Source organism: Syngnathus floridae, chromosome 3, assembly GCF_059516105.1.
Source record: "Syngnathus floridae isolate MCC-2025c chromosome 3, RoL_Sflo_1.0, whole genome shotgun sequence".
NCBI lineage: Eukaryota > Metazoa > Chordata > Actinopteri > Syngnathiformes > Syngnathidae > Syngnathus > Syngnathus floridae.
The window spans coordinates 16,901,126-16,920,584 of record NC_142415.1 but is presented as its reverse complement, the minus strand read 5'-3'; the positions used below and the strand labels follow the sequence as shown (position 1 = coordinate 16,920,584).

Here is a 19,459-nt window from a genome sequence, read left to right as displayed (position 1 = left end):
AGACCAGCGTTAATCATCCAACATGAAGTGATAGTCATCCTTCATGATAAAACTTGGCTTGACTTGAAAAACACAATTATTTTGGTTGTTTATGTTTAAGTATGAGTACGCTCCACAGCGTATAAACCAAAAGTAAGAGTTTGAGGTGTGGAATTGGATGACTCGCTCTGTTTTTCTCTTCTTGGGGCAATGGGGTGCATTCTTTGATTTGAAGTGTGGCATTTTCATCAATGTGCCTGTTATTTTTGTCTTGAGGGGTCAACAGGAGGCTTTATGGCGGCCTTGCATACTGTATACTTCAAGTGGATGACATGCATGTTGAGGAACTCAAGTGGAGTTAACACTAGAGGTCACTTTAGACATTCTGATGAGTCATGAATTGCAACGCTGATTACTTAATGTTACATTGAATGTTGTAGTTGTAATGCATAGAATGCTGGAATATCTTTTAGGATTTTATACGTCTCCTTGTGTGCATTTTATGGATCTGCCAGTTAAACATCTCCTTTTTTTATAATGGGGTTGATTTATGATACACCACAAAGTAGAGCTAAAAATAAAAGATAGGACAAAAAGCCTCCAGATGATCCCTCAGAATGAGAAAGATGAAAAATAGAGAAAGACAAAGCTTCCCCACTAGAGAGTCAGTGGGCCCCTCATTGCTCTGAGCGCAGCTCTGAAGACGGGAAACATCCCAAATCAGATCACATTTGTGTTTGTAATTGCACGAGTGACAATCCCACACCTGCCTCAAGTGTCTGACAGCGCCCAATGGAGACTCGACCATTCCTACATGTACAGTATACTTTCCCACAATGAAAATTATGTACAGTAACTATTCTCAGAGTGGCATTTTTCACACCATTACCTTCCTGTTATGTAATGTACATAACAAAGGGCTAATTTACCCAATATTTCTCCGGGACATGGCAGAAATGCTCGCTAAAGTTCCGTACTTATGAGTGGTGGCTAAAACCATTATCATGTTGAACCCAAAAGGTAATCAGAGCTGTATTGTCACCACAGTGGGCTAGGGATATGTCAAATTAGCTAGTCATGGCTTTGTACAAGGTAAGCAGAGCTGCATTCAGTCACATTCTGACAACTGTCTAGTTTCAGCAAGACAGTGTGTGAAACGTGCGTATTATTCATCCTTGGGGTATTTCGACAAAAACATGTCATAGACATTTTAAGACCCCTAGGAACTGCTTTAATTGGTGCAAATTGGGATTATTGAATGCTTTATAAAGACATTGCATTTCTGTAAGTCCTGATGAGTGCAGTTGAATATTCCAAAACTGGTTATTAAGCATTTACCTGTTTACACCATTATTGAAGAACACATATAGAAAGTAAGTACCCTTACTGTAAAGTGGCGCGGAACTTCCTATCTATAATGAGCCAATAAGCAAGATGAGCACTATTTTTTTTCCCCGAGTGTTTACCTCAGCAGAGGTCGAAAGCAGAGGCCTCATTACTGTCTATGCTGAGTGCAGGGTTCCTGGAGGGAGGCCCAGTGGGTCTTACGAGCATGATGGGCTGGTCAATATGTTGGAGCCGCGTCCCAAAAGAAGCTCCGTGGCAGTCTCATGGGAATGCATCACATATTTACTTTCTGCACAGCTCTTCACATTAGTCAGCCATATAGTGTAGTTTCTGTTTATGGAGTTTCAAGAGAGTGATGATACTGCACACAAACATGCATGAACGCAGGCAAGCGAGTTGTATTTATATCTGCTTATCTACTTGTCGATCGCGTCACTGTGATGGATTTGCTCTCGAAAACATAAGCTGTGTCCATCCCCCGAATCAATTTGCAATGAGGCACACGCCAGCCGTGGACATTGGATTCAAGGCTATTGTTAGGTTAAAGTGATCTGCTCTGAAATTGGGACAAGCATTCATTTATTTACTTATTTATTTATTTAAGTGGATAACTTTTTTGAGGGGAAAAGGGAGGCATTTTTTGAGGTGGTTTTTATGTAGACTGAAGTTTAATACGACGGTGTTAATTCAAGTGAATGTTTTTCGGAATGGAGAAAATTGAGGCATTTATTTGTGATCAACATCTTTCCAAATGGATTAGTCAATAAAAAACAATTTCAGAGGTTTGGCCTTTATTCTTCCTGGTGGATTAAAACTTTGTCGGCATGTTTTTGAGTGGAACAAAAAACATCAAAGAACATCTAAACCAGAAAATAATTAAGTCTTTGATGTGTTTTGCTTGAAAAGCTGACATCATGAACGATAACAGTTCAAATGCTGATAGTAACTTTAAAGGCTTGTCTTTCTAAAATTTTGGTGAATTTACAAAACCTACGACCTTGGGGACATTCAACGTTGATTATTTTTGTACTTTTGTTGACACAAACACAGAGAAAAAGCACAACAAAAATAACTCTGTCTGAAGTAATGACTTCAACCACTAGTTTGAATTAAATCCCAAACAAAGCATGTGATTCAGGGCTGACGAGATGGCAGGCTTGTTTTGTATTCAGCATGGAAAACATTTAAGGCTTAAGGTGCCTTGTTCTTGTTGTCTTTTTTTTCTGCACAGAAAAGAGAACTGCGCTGGAGGCGTGACACCAAGCTTTAATTTAGGAATTTAATTTCCATACACAAAATGGGGTCAGGCGATGAGGAGCAAATTGACAAGACACAGCAGGCAGGTACTTGTCGTTTTTCTTCTCAAATGGCTTTTAATGAGAAGCAGCCCTTTGGCCCAGTTTTTGTGTTTTTGCTTGAAAAAGCACTTTGATCGGTGCGTTGCCCGCGTTCCAGTGCCGACCGCCTCGCCGAGCGCTTGGAGGCCTGTAAGATCCTAACACCGCAAGACAAAACCAGAGAGCTACTCTCTAGAGATGTCAGCAAGTTAGAATGTGGGAAAAAAACACAGCCACGGCAAGCGTTAACGGTTGCCAACGGTGCTAACGCAGCACGTCCTCCTTAATTTCCAAAATCTTTTAAAATGTGAAACAGATGCCCTACGATTGTCCAAAAGTCAGTCCAGGGTTTCACTGTCTATCGCACAAAGTCAGTTGGGAGAGGCTCGAGCTCATCCGTGATGCTACCGAGGACATACACTCTGGAAGGTTGCATATATATGTATATCGGTCAGAATATTTCCCATCATCGCACATCAGCAGACCTCATTTCAGCCAGCATCAAAGTTGGAAACTTTCGGCATAACTTTTACTTGAAGGACAGTGGTAAGAGGAGTGTGTGAATAAGATCCCCCAGAGCTTTACTTGGACCAGCAGCAGGATTAATGGTTAGCATGTCTGCCTAACAGTCAAGACGTGTTGGGTTTGAAAAAATAGCTATAGACGTGATTGTGAAGAGCAGCATACTGCGGTAGCGCTTAGGATGTCTTACAGTTACAAGATCTGAGTTTGAATCTTTGCATAGTTTGCATTTTCTCCCTATGCTTACATCAGTCTTCTCCTTCCTCTGGCTTCCTCCAAGTACGTTGCAAAAAGATTCATTGAAGACCTGGAGAGTGAATTTGAGTGTAAATGGTAGTTTGTCTACACCTTGATTGGATAAACAATGTGGCATTGGAAACAACATTTTGAGTAAGGTCTCCTGTTACGGGTTGAGTTTATAGATACCGCAGTTTTAAAAAAATACAGCCCTCTCAGTTTAGCCCCCATCTCTAGAAGACACACTAACTTACCACTTAGAAATATTTTACATGAACTAAACTTTTATTGAAACAGATTAGTGATAGACCACAGTACATTCAGGGTACAAATTCAGGTTACGTGTCCGCCGTAGGAACGAAAGCTAGCTACAGAACGATAATCCACGCTTCAAACGACCGCCTCAAAGAAGCTTGCAAGGCAATGTTTGACAGTGAGTGCATATGGCATCTAAGCATTTATATGCATGCAGTTAATGATCTCTGACCTATATCCTCTTGAATTTTAACGGGGGGAAAAAATGAACAGCACTCAAGTCCCGGTATGTTCCATACTCGCTAGGGAATAAAGCTCCAGACCACGCTGCGGGGAGAAAAACAATTTCAGCTGCCTAAGTCCCATTCTCCCAGTTACTTGTTGTGAGAGCTGAATGTAAGCAGACTGTAAATTGATTTAGGTTTAGCCTTCAGTTCACGCTAAGAAAGTTAAGGTTTGTTTCTCTCTCGTAATAGGTGTGGACCCTTGACGATTCATTCTGCCTTGCAGCCATGGCTACAAATTGTCAGTTATAACCAAGAAACAAATTGCACAAGGCAAGATCGTGATTGGATACCAATTTGTTGTTAGTTATTTGTTAGGATGAGTACACAAAAACTACAAAACCTTAAACGAAACTTGCCGAGGTGCAGGGGCTCATCCGGGTGCGGATAAAAGTGGGACTTTTTGCTGTTACAGTTTGCTTGCATTGGTGCCAAATGGGGTAGTGTTGTTGCAACAAACGCCATGATGGATAAATTAACCAAGTTATCTGTCAATTTCCGAATACCTGTCTGAGAGGCACTTCAGATTTTTATGATACAACAATAATGCTAATTCCCATTTGAAAAACTAACACAATTATCCATAAAAAATACCAACGGAATTATCAGAATTAGCTTCAGATATGTGTGACATATTTGACTGTTGGGTGAAGTGTGTACTCATTTGATTCGTGTAATTCAACAGCTTGGAGATGAAGTGCTGTCTCTTCAAGCAAAAATGCCATCTATGCGTTTATTGTCTTTATGAGGCATGTGTAATCTACAACTCACACGAGTTTTTTTTTTTTTAGACCTTGAGATCAACATGTAGCAACAGACACTTTTCCTCGTCGTCATGGTAATGAAAGCCGTCCTCGCATTGGCACACCCTGCAGTAGAGGGGATGGTGTGAGAAAAGACTCAAAAAATGTTGATGATTGTGTTATAAATCTTGCTGCTTGAGGTATTTGGACGAGTGCGGGTCAAAGCCATGTTATCAAGACAACTGGGAACGCTGTTTAATGCTGAGAATGTGAGAATATATATCAAACTAAAAGCAATTTTGTTATAATTAAGCAAACTGGGGATAGTGGGATATCAATACACCACATATGTAATATTGCAAAATTATGACTTTTTTCGCCAAATGTAGTTTTGATTAACAAAATCAGGTTCATCACTAACTTTGGGAGGAAAAAGGAAACAGTATGTGTCACTAGGTAACCATACCCAGAAATCTTCTCAAGATGGCCAACTACATAGCGGGGGCATTTTTTTTTCCTATTGTCCTTATTAATAATGTTGAATCTAGCCAAGAGAATATTTCTCAGAGTGAGTCAGTGTTTTCGGCTCTGCAATGCATATGGGTGGGGTGGGGGGGGGGGCATACTGAGAGGGAGAAGAAGGGTTCCCTGAAGATAGTAAGTGGCTGTTTGATTTTTGTCTTCCCGGGGCTTTTTCTGGGTTCGGAACAAACTTGGTTTAGGGCCGAGTGTGTTCCTTTCAACAGGGAGCTGCTAAACGTGGAAACGTGTGGTAACTGGTGTCTCAAAAAAGAGGTGCTAGCTAGCTGGCTGGCTGGCTTGTTGGCAAACAGGGCGACTGATCTTGGGCCAGTTGTTTGAAACGGCGTCAATGCCGGGCTTCAAACAATGCCGGCATTTAACTGCTCGTGAAGCAGATCATTCGCAGATCAACTCATTTGATGAGCTACCATTTTTTTATAATTATAATCTCTTAATTTCTGCTGCCAACAGAATCATATGCCATTCAGTTCAAATAAATACAAAATAAAAGCGGACACTCACTTTGGGTTAATGGAAATACATGTATTTTGTTTTGCAACATTCATTTCAAAAAGAATACCTCGTCTCAACGGGGGGCGGGGGGGGGATAAAACAAGCATTTCAATGTTTGCCAAAGTGGAGATAATGCAGAGCATTCATAGAATAGCTCATTTGACGAGGTAGCATTTTTTTCATCGTCTCGTTGTGTATTGTTTAACTGATATTATAAACAAGAACGCAGTGACTGAGGAATATGTCATTCTTATTCAATTGTTGTCAAATGTTGCTCACCACTGCAGTCAAGTCAAACAGCAACGGCAATAATAGAAAATGGCAAGGTCGAGTACATTTTCTGAAAGCTTCACGCGAATGTCTTGCAGTGCATGTGAGTTGTGAAGCAGTGAAAAAAGCTTAAACTGGATTATTTCACTGAGACAAATAAATGTGTTGGATTAGAATCTAAATCCGACACTGCTGTCGGATGACTAATAGGCTTTTAATTTTTTTAGTTGAGAGAACTATTTTGTGCATTTCAAACAACAGTTTGTATTTTTTCACAGGTGCTTCGGAGGAAAACAAGATTGGAACATTAAAGGTATGAAATTGGTTGTGGAAAAAAAAATTGGCATCAGCAAAATTCGGAATCAGCTGGTTAACAATCAGAGATCGGCCGGAAAAAAAAATTAATCTGTGCACACTATAATATTACAAAATAAAATGAGCAACTTGTATTACTATAACCATCTAAACACAGTATGATGTAATGCATTACTCCGAATAATGTTGGCAACCAATCCAGGTTTCCGTCAGTCAGAATGGATAGATGAAAAAAAAACACTTTTAAGTATGACCAAATTTGAAGTGGACTAGTGTTGTCAATTGTGATAAATTGTGTTTGTACATTCTGGTTCTTCTGTACTGTAAAATTATAAAATTAAATACATTTCTATAAAATGGAGGGTAAAATTATAAGGTTAAATACATTTCTATAACATGGAGGGAGGGTAACATGGCTGCAGTGCTGCCACTCGCAAATGAATAACTGTGGCTAGTTTTTGATTCACGACACACTTCCAAAGATTAATTAAATAATCCTCACCCAGCACGGTGGCCATTCTCATTAATAAAGCAGCAGGGTCTAACGTAATGACAACTATTGAGAAAACTAGCCTCAATCTATCCTGAGGCCTCCTGTCAGGGGGCAATGTCCTCCAACGTGCTGCATTCAGCCAGTGATAATTGCTCTTTCTTTATCGTCTTTTGACCTCATCTCATTTGGAGCTTTATTGTATTTGAGGAGTCCTGATTGCCTGCCCCGTGTTCATTTGTCTTGCGCCGAACACAGATGTGCTCCATCGAAAGCTTCTGCATAATGGCCGTCATAACAGTCCATCATCCCTTCTTCCTTCACTACATTTTTTATTCTTTTTAAATGCTCCGTCTTGCATATCTTGACTATCCCACCCCCCGACTCTGTGCTTTATTACATTATTTCAATTTGCCAGCCTGGACGTGTCCGATAAAGACAATTGTCTTCCATCGAATGCCATCTATTCTGCTGGAGTTAGTTTGAGCAAATATCTGAATGTCACCCAAACGTTCATAAAACGTTTCTTGTTTATCCTCTACCCAAGGTTGATGCCGCAACTCAATGAGTGATTCCTCCAGCGGAGTCGCCGTTCCTGCCACTGTGATTATTACAAATGGAGCGCTTTATCGTGGGGTATTACCGTCCAATGTCCTTCCTTTATGTCCTTCTCATTGGACTCGTCAAAAAGACCGTCATGCGATTCACGAGTACGAGGGCGGCGTATGTCACCCAAATTGACTTTCAACGACAGCCGCGGCAGAAAAACTTTCACAAGGCGTGAGATTTACTTATATGGCAGCGAGGGGGACGTGACAACGCATTATAGTGAATATTAATGTCGTGCACAAAGTGCAAGAGTAGGCATATAGTAAGAGCTTGACAGAGTTTAACCCCATCGATGGACCGCCACTCTGATCACCAGACCTTAGCCCAGGAGATTTCTAATTTTAAGTTTAAGTTTTAATAGTGAACAGCAAATGTCTGGAGTAATTTACACTCTCCACCTCAGAAGGTTTTATAAATGCCTAAAGATGCCAGAAGATGACTGCAAAGCACTATTTTCTATTCGACGGGGCGACACACTGTGCACACAAATACAAATAGCTCAGTTTTAGGTTGAAAATAGACAAGGCTGAAAAATATTTTATTTTGAAAAGTGACCTGATTACTTCTGTCTACAACGGACGCTTGACACATGTCAAGTTGTTTCAGTCAGGTGATGCTAATATTAAATCCCAAGCTAGCAAAGGAAGTAAAACAAACAGACATATTTGGATAGATTTTTTTGCGATGTGGAAAAGAGCCAGGGAGGATTCAACTCGAGTGCCTATGCCCAAGAAGAGAAACAAAAGGTGTATTTCACAAATAATATCAGACGACCCACTTGAAATATGGATTCACGGTGACAGGTGATTACCTCGCACAAAGCCCAATTTGCGGCAAGCGGCTCTTCAATGAGTCAATGATGCCTTCAGAACTGATATGTCAAAACATAGGCGCCTTCATATTTGGTGGCCAACTGCATTGCTTAGGCCTAAAAAGCTTTTCACTCTTGCTAAAAAAATAAATATAAGTAACGCTGCTCTAATTGTGAACATACACGGGCACAAAATACAACTGATACTGTAATATGAATTTTGGGCAATATCGTTGAGCTCCAGTTCAACTTCCCAAGACTGACGTCACAATTTTTTTTAATTTGCACGACAATACCATCAATCAACAAACAATTCAACACAATCAACCAAATTCCTAATGGAACGTTATCTACAATTCCACACTAACTTTTGCAGAGTCGGCATTTCATTTTACATTTCACTCAGTTAATCTTTGGAAAGCATGCTGCTTGCCAAGAGTCTAAATTTAGTTTTCAACAACAATTTGATTCAATGGAAAGGATGAAATTATAGTTTACATTCTCCTGCCAATCACCTATTTTTGGTCTTTGTGAGGGCTGCGTTCTATTGTATTCTGTTCAGCAAGAGGCTATTATGTTATTGGCTTGTGTATACTACCTTGATGCAGGATGGATGGATTTGGAGGTCTCGCCCCGGCCATACATTACATTGTTGCACTATCATATTCAAATATTTGTATCAAGGTCTTGGAATGAAATGCATTATTTAACTTTCATGGTTGAAAACCGTTATAGCAAGAACGGAAATGTGGCACACTTCCCATCGACTGGCTACTGGGTTGCACCAATGATTAATGTTTCAGAGCAAATGAATCCATAGATTCATCATAAAATACAGCTTGTCAGAGAATTAAGCTCTGTGGTTTGAACTTTGGAAAAGGAAATTACGGGGGCGCGTGTTTGGCAAAGGTAGTTTATTAATGAGCCTGATGAATCCTGGCAAACAAGAAAGCAAGATCCTCAACATGACCTCTTTTCAGACGATGAGGACAGAAACCCCCTAAAGGGAAAAGAATGGGGTGAGGTCAAGGTCTGGCTAAAAGGAAAATGATGAGATTAAAACTGCATCTTTGTCTCATATGAACCACAGTTATTTGTGGAGCAATGTTCTCGGATTAAGATTAGTTGTATTGTCATATAGACTTGGCAGAGTGCCTTCACATGATTTGTCTAAACAAATAGAATTTTTACACATATAAATATGATGTTATGTTATTAAATGTTTTGTTTGTCTTTTCCACCATGGCAGACTGTGAGGTCTTATTATATGTAATGAAAAAAATTGCCTTTGTCCATGTTATGTTCAAAGTGAAATAAAAATGGCCTGGCCTTAAAATTCAATACAAGTCTTATGTACATTTGGAATTGCTTCTTAAACGTCCGCGGAACATTGTGATTTCTTAAAGTCAATGTGCAAAGGCTATTACAGCTACAAGTTGTAAAACTCCCTTAAAAATCGAAACCTCAAATTTTCATTCATGTTGGGGCTCTGGCTAAATGGTTTGATTGAAGGCTGTAATAAGAAATGAGTGCACATTGATAAAACTCAAAATGGGCAAAGTATGTTATGCAGGCAGATTGATTAGCTGAATGGAATATTGATGCGGCTGAATTGAAGAGTTTTATTTAATCATTATTTTTGCTGCTCATGTTATTTTGAGTTTCTAAGATTGCCAGAGACATGAAAACAAAATAGGTAAGTGGAAAGGCCGGATTTCTACATTGTGGCATGTGAGCTGAAATGTCATCTTTTGACTCCCAAGGTGATGATCAGTCATTCCTGCTACGTCACCAAATTATTTATTTCACTGCATTCATGTGGCAATTCATCATTTAATTATTTGACAGTTGTTATCTATTATATTGTTCCCATCACGTGACCAAGAATGGGTGATTTTATGCAACATTAGCCATCCAGCATCGGAGTGGGACTTTGTATTTCCTCTACCAGTCTGCAATCGCACGGATGGTTAATTGCAAGATATTGATACTGATAACATGCCGGCTAATAGGTTGAAATTGCACTTGGTCAAGCAATGACGTAAACATAGTATTTAGCCAATTATACCACAGTATAATGATTTAGCAATTGTGTGACAGTGGACCGTAAAGTCAAACTGATGTCCCCCAGCACGACGATAATAATCCATGCTGCTTCAAATCAAAATGTTCCTCAAACATGCAAACCAACAAACATGGTGATGCTTGTTATCAAGAAGGCAAAATTGGAAGCAGCAATAGTCTGTGAGACAATTAAATACCTCAAATTATGTTGATCTGTGACAAATTATTCACTCAGAATCTGGACACTGCTGCTCAGTTTCTGGTTGTATCGTTACACTTGTTTGTATCCGCAAGCTCCCCAGGAGTCGAACGAATGGAGATCATAAATGAAGCTTCAGAGAAAATGATACAATACGTGGTGATATTTTCTCTTCTACAAGCAGTTAATATGAAGCCCAGGTGTCAACGTGTGATTGAGCCATTTCTGCAAAGTTACGTTAGAGTCATCGTGCTCCCTTAATGGGCGTTGAGACGAGAATGGTAATAGGCGTCGGGGGCTGGCAGTAGCACAAGGCGCGTGTTTGTTCATAAATATCTCCGGCCGGCATTACTCCACTTGCCGTAGCACCATAATCGTCAATCACAGCCTCTCCGTCCCACTTTAGAAGGAGGCTCGCTGCAAGCCGTGCCCTTGCGCCTCCGAGTACATAAGAGGTGGGAGTCTGGAAGAAGGCGTGCAAAGGGATTGTGATGTGATGGCCGGCCAGCTTGGAAACATCTATTTAAAACCTCCCCACCTTGTCTTTTGGACACCAAGATGCCGCTTTACAATGTGTTTTAAAGCATGTTTCCCTTTCTTTGCTTCCCTGGAAACAGGTGGGAGGTTAATAAGTGGAAAGACACGGGATGGGTTTCGGGGAGCTTCCATTCATCTCTGTCTCCCTGGCTGCTGTTATCTCTCTCTTTAGAGGGAGCTGAACAAGACGAGCTCATAGCGGGGGGAAGATCCCGAAGAGATGACCGGAGCCATTGTGTGCTCTCGGACTTAGATTTTCAGATGCAAGACACATTTTTTTCCTCTTTCAGCTAGCGCGGTTATTGCAAAATTGCATAACGCGAGAAATGCTACACAATCTTTCTCTCCCTTTCAGACATCCTTGAGACGCCGCATTTGCAAAACGACAGGAATCTCGTTGATCCTGAACAAAATGCTTACATAACTGTTGCGGTGCTAAGTGTTGGATCTTATCTAAGCCCCTTTTCTATCGCAGTCAGGCTTTGCAGCATCTCATCGGGTCTTCGCACCAAGTTTACCCCCGCACCCCCCGACTTGAACACACAAGTAGTAATCGCCCTAGTCTTTGATGAGGGAGGCAAAGGCACACTCACTGCGGTACTAATCAACAATATCCTCCTGCTCCACAACAAAAAAAAAGTCAGCTCTCGCGTTCAAATCTTAATCACAATCTCCACACTGTGAGGAGGAAGCTGCGCTTAATTAAATGAACTCTTCCTTGGTAGCACACCCACTCGGAAGCCGCTTTCTCCCACAAAACCGAACGTGTGTGTGATTTTCAAGCTCACCTCCCGAAGTTCCTTGGCCACATCCTTGAGCTCTCTGAGAATTCCTTCCAGCTGGTCAATCACCATCTTCATGTGGCTGCGGATGCGTTCTCTCGGGCTGGGGGTCTCAGAGGTGTCCCGGGCCGGAGCTCTGCTGAGGGACATCCTTCACAAGGTGACGTGGGACCAGTGGCCAACAGGCTGAGGGCGTGGGGGAGCCGAGTCGGGGTCCATGTCTTTGGCTACTAGGAGCCTCAGTGCTACTGATCCGAACGGGGGCCCCGGTCGCGCAGGGAGACCTCAACATCTTAAAAGCACCTGGACAACCAAAACGCCTTTCCTCGCCCGCACAATCGGCACAGCGTCACTCTCTGGCAGCCATAGCGTCCGTCCGAAAACGGGTAGAAAGTGAACGCGGGAGAAGTCAAAGATGATAAATCCATGGAAAATAGAAGAGGCAAAAAAAACATGTGCCGAGGCTGGAATAAAAAAAATCTTACATAATCACACTGAGCCAACTCATCTCATGTGTCAGTGTGTACAACTCAAAATGGTTCTAGAGGAGATGCTATTTAAAACACTGTTCTATACTTGGGGAAGAGCTTTTCCCTGTTGTACTTGAAAAACATTGCAACATTATGTCATGCTGCCATTAAAAAAGTCGATACATACCCACTTTCCTAGAAATAGAAAAATACAAGTCCCAAAATTACTGTCTTTTATGGATTTTGATAAGGGTTCTTACTGATGGTTATGGGAAAATCTTGGATATTCCTTTTCTCCCCAAATAATGAAAGACATCACGGTCAAAATAAACTTAAGATCCCAATTTCTTTGCAAGATGGCAACTTAATGACGTCTTTTAGTTGTTGTCAAGAAGGTAGGTGGGCTGGTGAAGGTCTTTTCCTAGACCTAGAAAATCCAATCTCTCTTCCCAAAAGAAAGTTTTATTCCAGGTGGCGTGGGATCAGGTTGAATTAATTCCTAAGCCTACGAAACGTGACTCGTGGCATGAACTGGTAAAAAAAGCAAAGACAAAAAATCATGGTCGATGAGACACAGTTACAGGGGACACTGAGGCAAAGGAGCAACTTCTTCTCGAGTCTGGGTGGCACTTGATGCCCACAAAAGTCCACCTGGGGTGTGCCCCTACCCCAACCAAAAAAAAAAGCAGATAGAGAAAAAGACTCTCCTCTATCTCCCTTGGTTGTTGCTAAGGGAACCGGGTCTGCCTCCCCTTGCCGTGATTGGGTAATTATTTTACTTCTCCGTGCTGCGTGTGGTTTCCTATGCGGACTCTTCTTTCAGAGAGCCAAGGAGCTCACCGCCATCCAACAGGATGAGATAAATCCCAAAAAAGATTCCCGGCGGAGCCCCAGAGAATGAGCAAGGGGACGCTCTTCCCGCCCCATCCTGGGTAACGGCGCTGCCACAACTGCACATGGCACCTGGAAGGAAGGTGGCAAGGAAAGCAATCACTTACTCTCTCTCGGCACCTTCAACATGCGATAGAGTGAACGGGACGGAGAGCGCGAGGGATTAACTCGGAGCTGGTGTCAGAACGCACCACCGCCACACGCACGGACACACGCACACGGACTTACCTTTTTCGCGCATCACGTTACTGTTGCTGCGCCTGGAGCAAACTGTCCATGCACATCCTTGGCATTCATAGCCACAGACTACCTCGCTCTTCTTCTCGGTCTTCCACACTTTCTCAACCACACTCTCTCACCAGTAGAGATGTCCACACGTACACACAAACACGCACAGAGTTCCCTCCCTTCCCCTACTTACTGTCTTGACAGAGAGAAACCTCTATCAGCAGGGGTCTTTCACTCTCAGGCTCGTCAGTAAGAGGAAGATGAAGCTGTGTGGAGGACGGGCAGGAGGCGCCAGAAAGAGCAATTGGCAGTCTTGGGAGAGCCCGAAGTGGTTGGAGAAGATGCCGCCGCCTCGGATCCTGTCAGCACCGCTGCGAGCGTCAGTCCGATAACCGCGCTGCTGAAAACGAGCCACCAGTCATCCCCCGCTGGCGTTCGCCTGCCCTCGCCAGGCAGCCGACAGACGGGCAAAGCTGCGAAAAAGGGAAGCTGCGCGCAGATGACAGCTTCTCCTCGCTCGTCTATCCACCTCGTCTCATCGCTCTGACCACCGAGCCCCCCGGACCCCCCTCCTCTCTCCTTCGCTCACTCTCTTTCACTCACTCTCTCTCTCCCCCGCCTTCTGTCACGCTTGCTCTTTCTACCGTCGCTCTGCCCCCTGCACCCGAGCCGTGTCCTCCCTGACTGCCGGATGAAGGCAAGCTGATGCCAGAGTTTATCATGTGGCTCAGACTCCTGCCAGCACCACTCGGCTCTCCGCTTCCACTCGGCGGAGGCGGAGTCTGGCGCCTTTAAAGGCGCAGCTCCTCCACCTTGGTTCTTCTACCTCGCTTGTCTTCTGCATCTTCTTCATCTGATGATCCGCACTTGCAACTCGCCATGAAGTCACACCTCCTACCACGTGGTCACAAGGTGTAGGGTGTGTAAAATGATCATGTGCAAGGGAGGTTCATGTTTGATTACTTCATCTGGGAGACAGAAAATGTCCTCTTGGTTAGAAAGCACCAGGTTGGTGTTTGATAGAATAGATCCGGGGAAGTTTCACTCTACTGCGGCACTAAAGTTGTTTTGTGAACATAAGTTGAGTTTCATTGTGCTTTCAGCAGGCACTCCCTTTTTCTCCTGAATTCTGCTGGTATCAACACTGGCTCACTACCTGCATAGAGCATGTTGTTTCTCCCTATGAGGTCTTCCTCCATACTGCCAGGCGCAGTGGTATCAAGACACAACATGCCCCAAATCACTGATATCCGAGGAAGGTTTGTGGAGAACCTTCTTGATTAGGAAGTTTTTACTGCACGGCTGCACCAGAGATTGCTGTTGACAATGTTTTTATTTAAAAACTGCAATTCAGAATAAGGAGGCATGGGAATGCATGTGGCTCACACATCTGAATTGCTGACAAACAATTCAGCGTGTCTCTTTGGACTGTGATTGACTGGTAACCAGTCCAGGCCGTATCCTACCTGTAGTCAGGATTGGCTCCAAGATCATAGATGGTGACCCTCAAGGGGATTGAAAATGGATAGCTGGAACGCCCAATAAAAACTTTTACAGCATATTGCTTTCCAACATTTTTCTTTGGTTTGTTTGTTAGATAACCAAGCAGAAGAGCTAGCGGGTCTGCGCATTCTTTAGCATAATTGGAAAAAGAGATTCGGGCTATGTGGATTTTCCATGCAGATTAATTTGGTCTGGTGTCCTAGAATCACAGATGTTATGCTGATGCTGTTAGGCTAATTGGAGAGGATTGAATATTTTGCAGTCAATCAAATCCCAATGTATGTTTCAATGCACCCCTCCCCCAGAAAATATGTATATTCAGAGTTACATACAGTGTGTGAATTGCATCAGTTGAAGACAAAGTTTTTTTCTGCTTACGCAACAGCAGTGTAACATTGCAGATGGTGTAACGTGGCTCTTGAAGAAACAGGTGTCCTTGAGCATTTTTCCTCCCAGCAACAAGCCAGAAGGCTCTGTTCTTTCGGGCTTTTATGACAACCGTTTTCTTTTTGCTCAACATTGCAAAACCTTTTTTCTTGCAAGGTGTGTTTAGCAGAGCAGCCCCTAATAGAGGGCATTTATGACTCAACGACATCCCCCGTGGAAAAGACCCAGGTGCGCCGTGTAGATAGCTTCATGCCACTGACGCCTTCATGGGGAAATTGATTATTTCACCCACGTAAGGTCATACCGTCTGGTGTTTTTTTTCTTTTATTGCAAGAAATCTGGAGTAGCTCCAAAATAATATGGCTTGCACTTAATATTTCCTTGGAATGATTGCGCCATGCTTTTTTTTTATGGAATGTAATTTTTTCAAGTTGGGTACGGGGCTCATAAACGAGCATAAAAATGTCGAAAAAAGGCATTAATGCACAAACACTGGAAACTGCTTTAGTGGGAACTGACATAAAACGGGTTACCAACATATGAATTTTTTACATCAGAGACATTTTTTCAAATGTGAGACCCCGCAGTGAAGAACGCGGCATGTGAGCTCACAGTGTGTCGTGTACTAATCATACTCGTGACAGCGCGTTCAACAGGGGTCAGTACACCTGTAACACTAATTCTGGACTCGCTCCACTCCTTAATTAAAATTATACAGTACTGTAATTATTGAAATTCTGACACAATGCAGAACTAATGTATGTGGCTCAAGGTTGAGCCGCTCAGTTGTGCAACACTCAAACATCATCTGCATAACACATTGTACAGCCCTCAAAATAAAAACACACCTACAAAATGACGCGGTTAAATCATATGAGCCTGATAAACTGATAACGGTAGTCAACATTATGAGAGACGAGATGTGGTCAAAGTGCTAACCACAAAGCATAGTGTGAATTACAAGGTAAAATTAATGCCAAGACTGACCTGTGAGAGGCAGTATAGTGCCACACGGCAAACAGACTCCTAGAAAATACAGAGAAGAAAACAATATTAGTTAAATCACAGGAAGGCTTTCACTATCCAAGGCAAGACAATTTTATTTATATCACACAAAATTCATATACAAGGCAACTCAATGTGCTTCAAACAACCAAAAGCACAACGCATTTACAGACCAAATATTTCAAAGAGTTTAAAGCACAGAAAAGCTATGTAAAGTTACTAAAAGTGAAATTGATTTAAAAAGACCAAAATCAAAAGTATAGCAGCATAGTTTTTTAAATTTAGATATAAAAGCATTTACACTTGGGGCAGACTTTTTTCACTTATCTGCAGCATAACTTTACAATGTTTGCTTTGAAGTTTGCAGACCTCAGAGCCCTACTAAATATATATATTCAAATAAAAATGTCTTCAATGTTTCCTGCCATGCAGTAATGTATCCCTTCAAAAGACACACCACACCTCCACATTTTAAATGAAGAATTAGATAAAGAACAGATTTTTTTTACAAGATTGTTCTTTCACTTCACGAAAGTCATTGGGTTGGCAGCCACTGTTACAAAATGTCCAGAGGATTTATTTTGTATTATAATGGAGACAGAGAGAGAGTGCCAGCAATCAATAGAGATGTTCTTCTTCCAACGTACACCCTTTGATGACATGGATAGACAGACTTGAAGTCCATACTTTCTACCAGCATTAAAGAATATGAAAGGAACATTAAAAGAATGTGTGAGTGGGCTATTTATATTGTATATTGTTGTTGTGTTTCGAGGTAAGACTTGCTTCTTTTTGAGTAATAGTATTGAGAATTGCATATTTTGATGGGATTCCAAATCGTAAGACCTTCATTCATGTATTCAATGCAACACATGCTACAGAACTGTTCAGATGGTATGATCGCACAGCTTACGGATTCTCGATCATCATATCATACATGCATCATTGTATTGTACAATGACTCTGAATCCAAACCAAAAAAGGAGACTGCTGGCTGGGGAATGTTAAGTATCTCAGTCTATGAGAGCATCGGATTGCGTTAAGACCCGCCGACCAACATGGCAGAAATTAGTAGTGGTTGCTGTTGATGAGCCCTAAAGCAAAGCATTGCAACGCCCCCCCAAAAGCTTAGGATGCGCCTTTTGTGTGAAGCCCCCACACCATAACATATATATTTCCTTTTTTTTTTCTTTCAAAGAGTTGGTTTCTCGTTCGATATCGTGACGAGTGCAATTCCATGCACGCATGCATTGGTGAACTGATATTTCTTTGCCAAGTCCCAGTTTGCATTCAATCAGTTCAAGTTAAACAATATATATGTTTTCATTATTGCAAAAATGATGCATAAAGAATAATATAGGAAGCAGCAATGTGGGCAAGTGCTTAGTTTGCCAAATCCAGCTAGAAAAGGCTCCAGGTCACATGGGACTCTAATGAGTCAGTTTTGCAAATACTCTTTGTTCTTCTGTCTAATTCATGCCAGTCTCTCTACATTTCCTTGAATGTATTTGAAAATACTGAATTCTGTCCGCTGATGTAATGCGACTTTATTTCCTCATCTTCTTTTGTGAATTAAACATGAAGGATTTGAGGAATAGTCTGGGCATGCTAATCAAACATTACATTTTAGTATCAATCACTTAATTGAAGAATGTCATCATTTTAATCCATATAAACCTATTGCGTGTAAAAGTTGCTTCCTTTTAGAGAACAAATAAAAAAAGATGACAAAACTAGTAATACACTCAAGTGTGTCTTTTTTTAGTTACACAGCAAAAAGAAATCCTCTAGCAATTCATCACTCTTTCCTCGTTGCTTTTAGTGGTCAATATTCTCAATTACCTCCCAAAAGACTGTGAGAAATCCTAGAAAAGCAACCCTTCATTTAAAAAAAAAGTGTGTTCATCAGCTGATTCTCCAATGTCAACCAGACATTGCATCATCCAAAGACCAGTGGACAAAACTTAAATTGTCTTAGCTTTAACCGTGGAACAGCTTGTCCTTAAACCACAAAGAGATAAGTCGTTTTGTCAAGTCGCACGTTTTCAAAAGGATTAACTAGAGGACAAATTTGACTTTTTTTTATTCCTTAAAAATAAATTCTAAATAACTGGTCAGAATTTGTATGGTTTGGTGAAGTTAAGGGAAGTTTAGAAATAATATTCATAAAAAAATTCCTTGTTGACAAAATTATCAATAGGTCTGTTTTCACCCACTCATCTGAAGAGAAGAGCTTGAAAATGGATGGAGTGATGTTCCTGATTATTCAAGAAAAGTTCTGATATGTTTATTATGACAAGCCTACCGTTTGAGGAACCCCCACCAGCTAACATGATAAATGATCAAAGAAGGATTCATTTCCATTTTGAATGCATACACAGTTCATGACTAAATGTGTCTAATTTCCACTGAGAGTAGACTCACAATGGCAGTTTTTATTCTCATTGTCATGGTAACCCAGATTTTTTTCTTGTCAATTTTTGGCTTACAGAGAGTACAAGGCTAAAGCTTGCTGGCTTTTCCACATTGCGTGGCCAGACATAGCCGCCAGTGTCTCATGTGGACATATCGTTAACGACATGTCTTGCCTCTCCGTTGACCTTTTCATATTTCAAACCGGAATCCCGCATGTTTGCATTTTTTGGGTGGGGCTTGAACTACAGGCTGCCTTGAATCGTAATGGATCAGCTCGCTTACATAATGACATGAGGCTTTAAGTGGTTGATTGATTTGTCATTTACTTTTCCTCCCCGAATGGGGGCGAATGATGGTCCCGAAGGATGAGTCCTGGGAGGGTCATGACCTCATCATGAAGAGTGGGCGGTTTGTGTCATATTTTTCTAGCAGAAATCACTCAACCTGTCTGATTGTGGATCAATACGGGCCTCTTTAATTTACTGTAAAGCTTCAATAATAGTGATTGATCATGGTATGACGCAAGTCATCGCATGGAGCCTGGCTTCACTGGTCTTTTTAAAGATGTTAAAGAGTTATAGTAAAGTTAAGAATTACTGCAGAAGAAGTCAAGAGGTTGAGGCCCTTTCCAAAAGTGCCTGACAAATCACAGCATCTCCACTGGGAAAATGTCACTGCGTATAACGAAAGGGCACTAATGGGGGCCCTTCTTGAATTCTAATTGCAGTGAGAGGTCATTGAGAG

General features: G+C 41.6%; 1 protein-coding gene across 1 annotated transcript in view; it reads right to left on the bottom strand.

Moving 5' to 3' along the window:
* The window catches only part of insyn1 (inhibitory synaptic factor 1), a 48,505-nt gene extending 36,272 nt beyond the window's left edge, over window positions 1-12,233 (bottom strand). Inside the window, exon 1 of the mRNA XM_088370916.1 lies at window positions 11,823-12,233. Within this exon, the coding sequence (XP_088227042.1) occupies window positions 11,823-11,966 (144 nt within the window). The 5' untranslated portion in view covers window positions 11,967-12,233. The remainder of the gene's footprint in view (window positions 1-11,822) is intronic.
* Window positions 12,234-19,459: the final 7,226 nt, after the last annotated feature.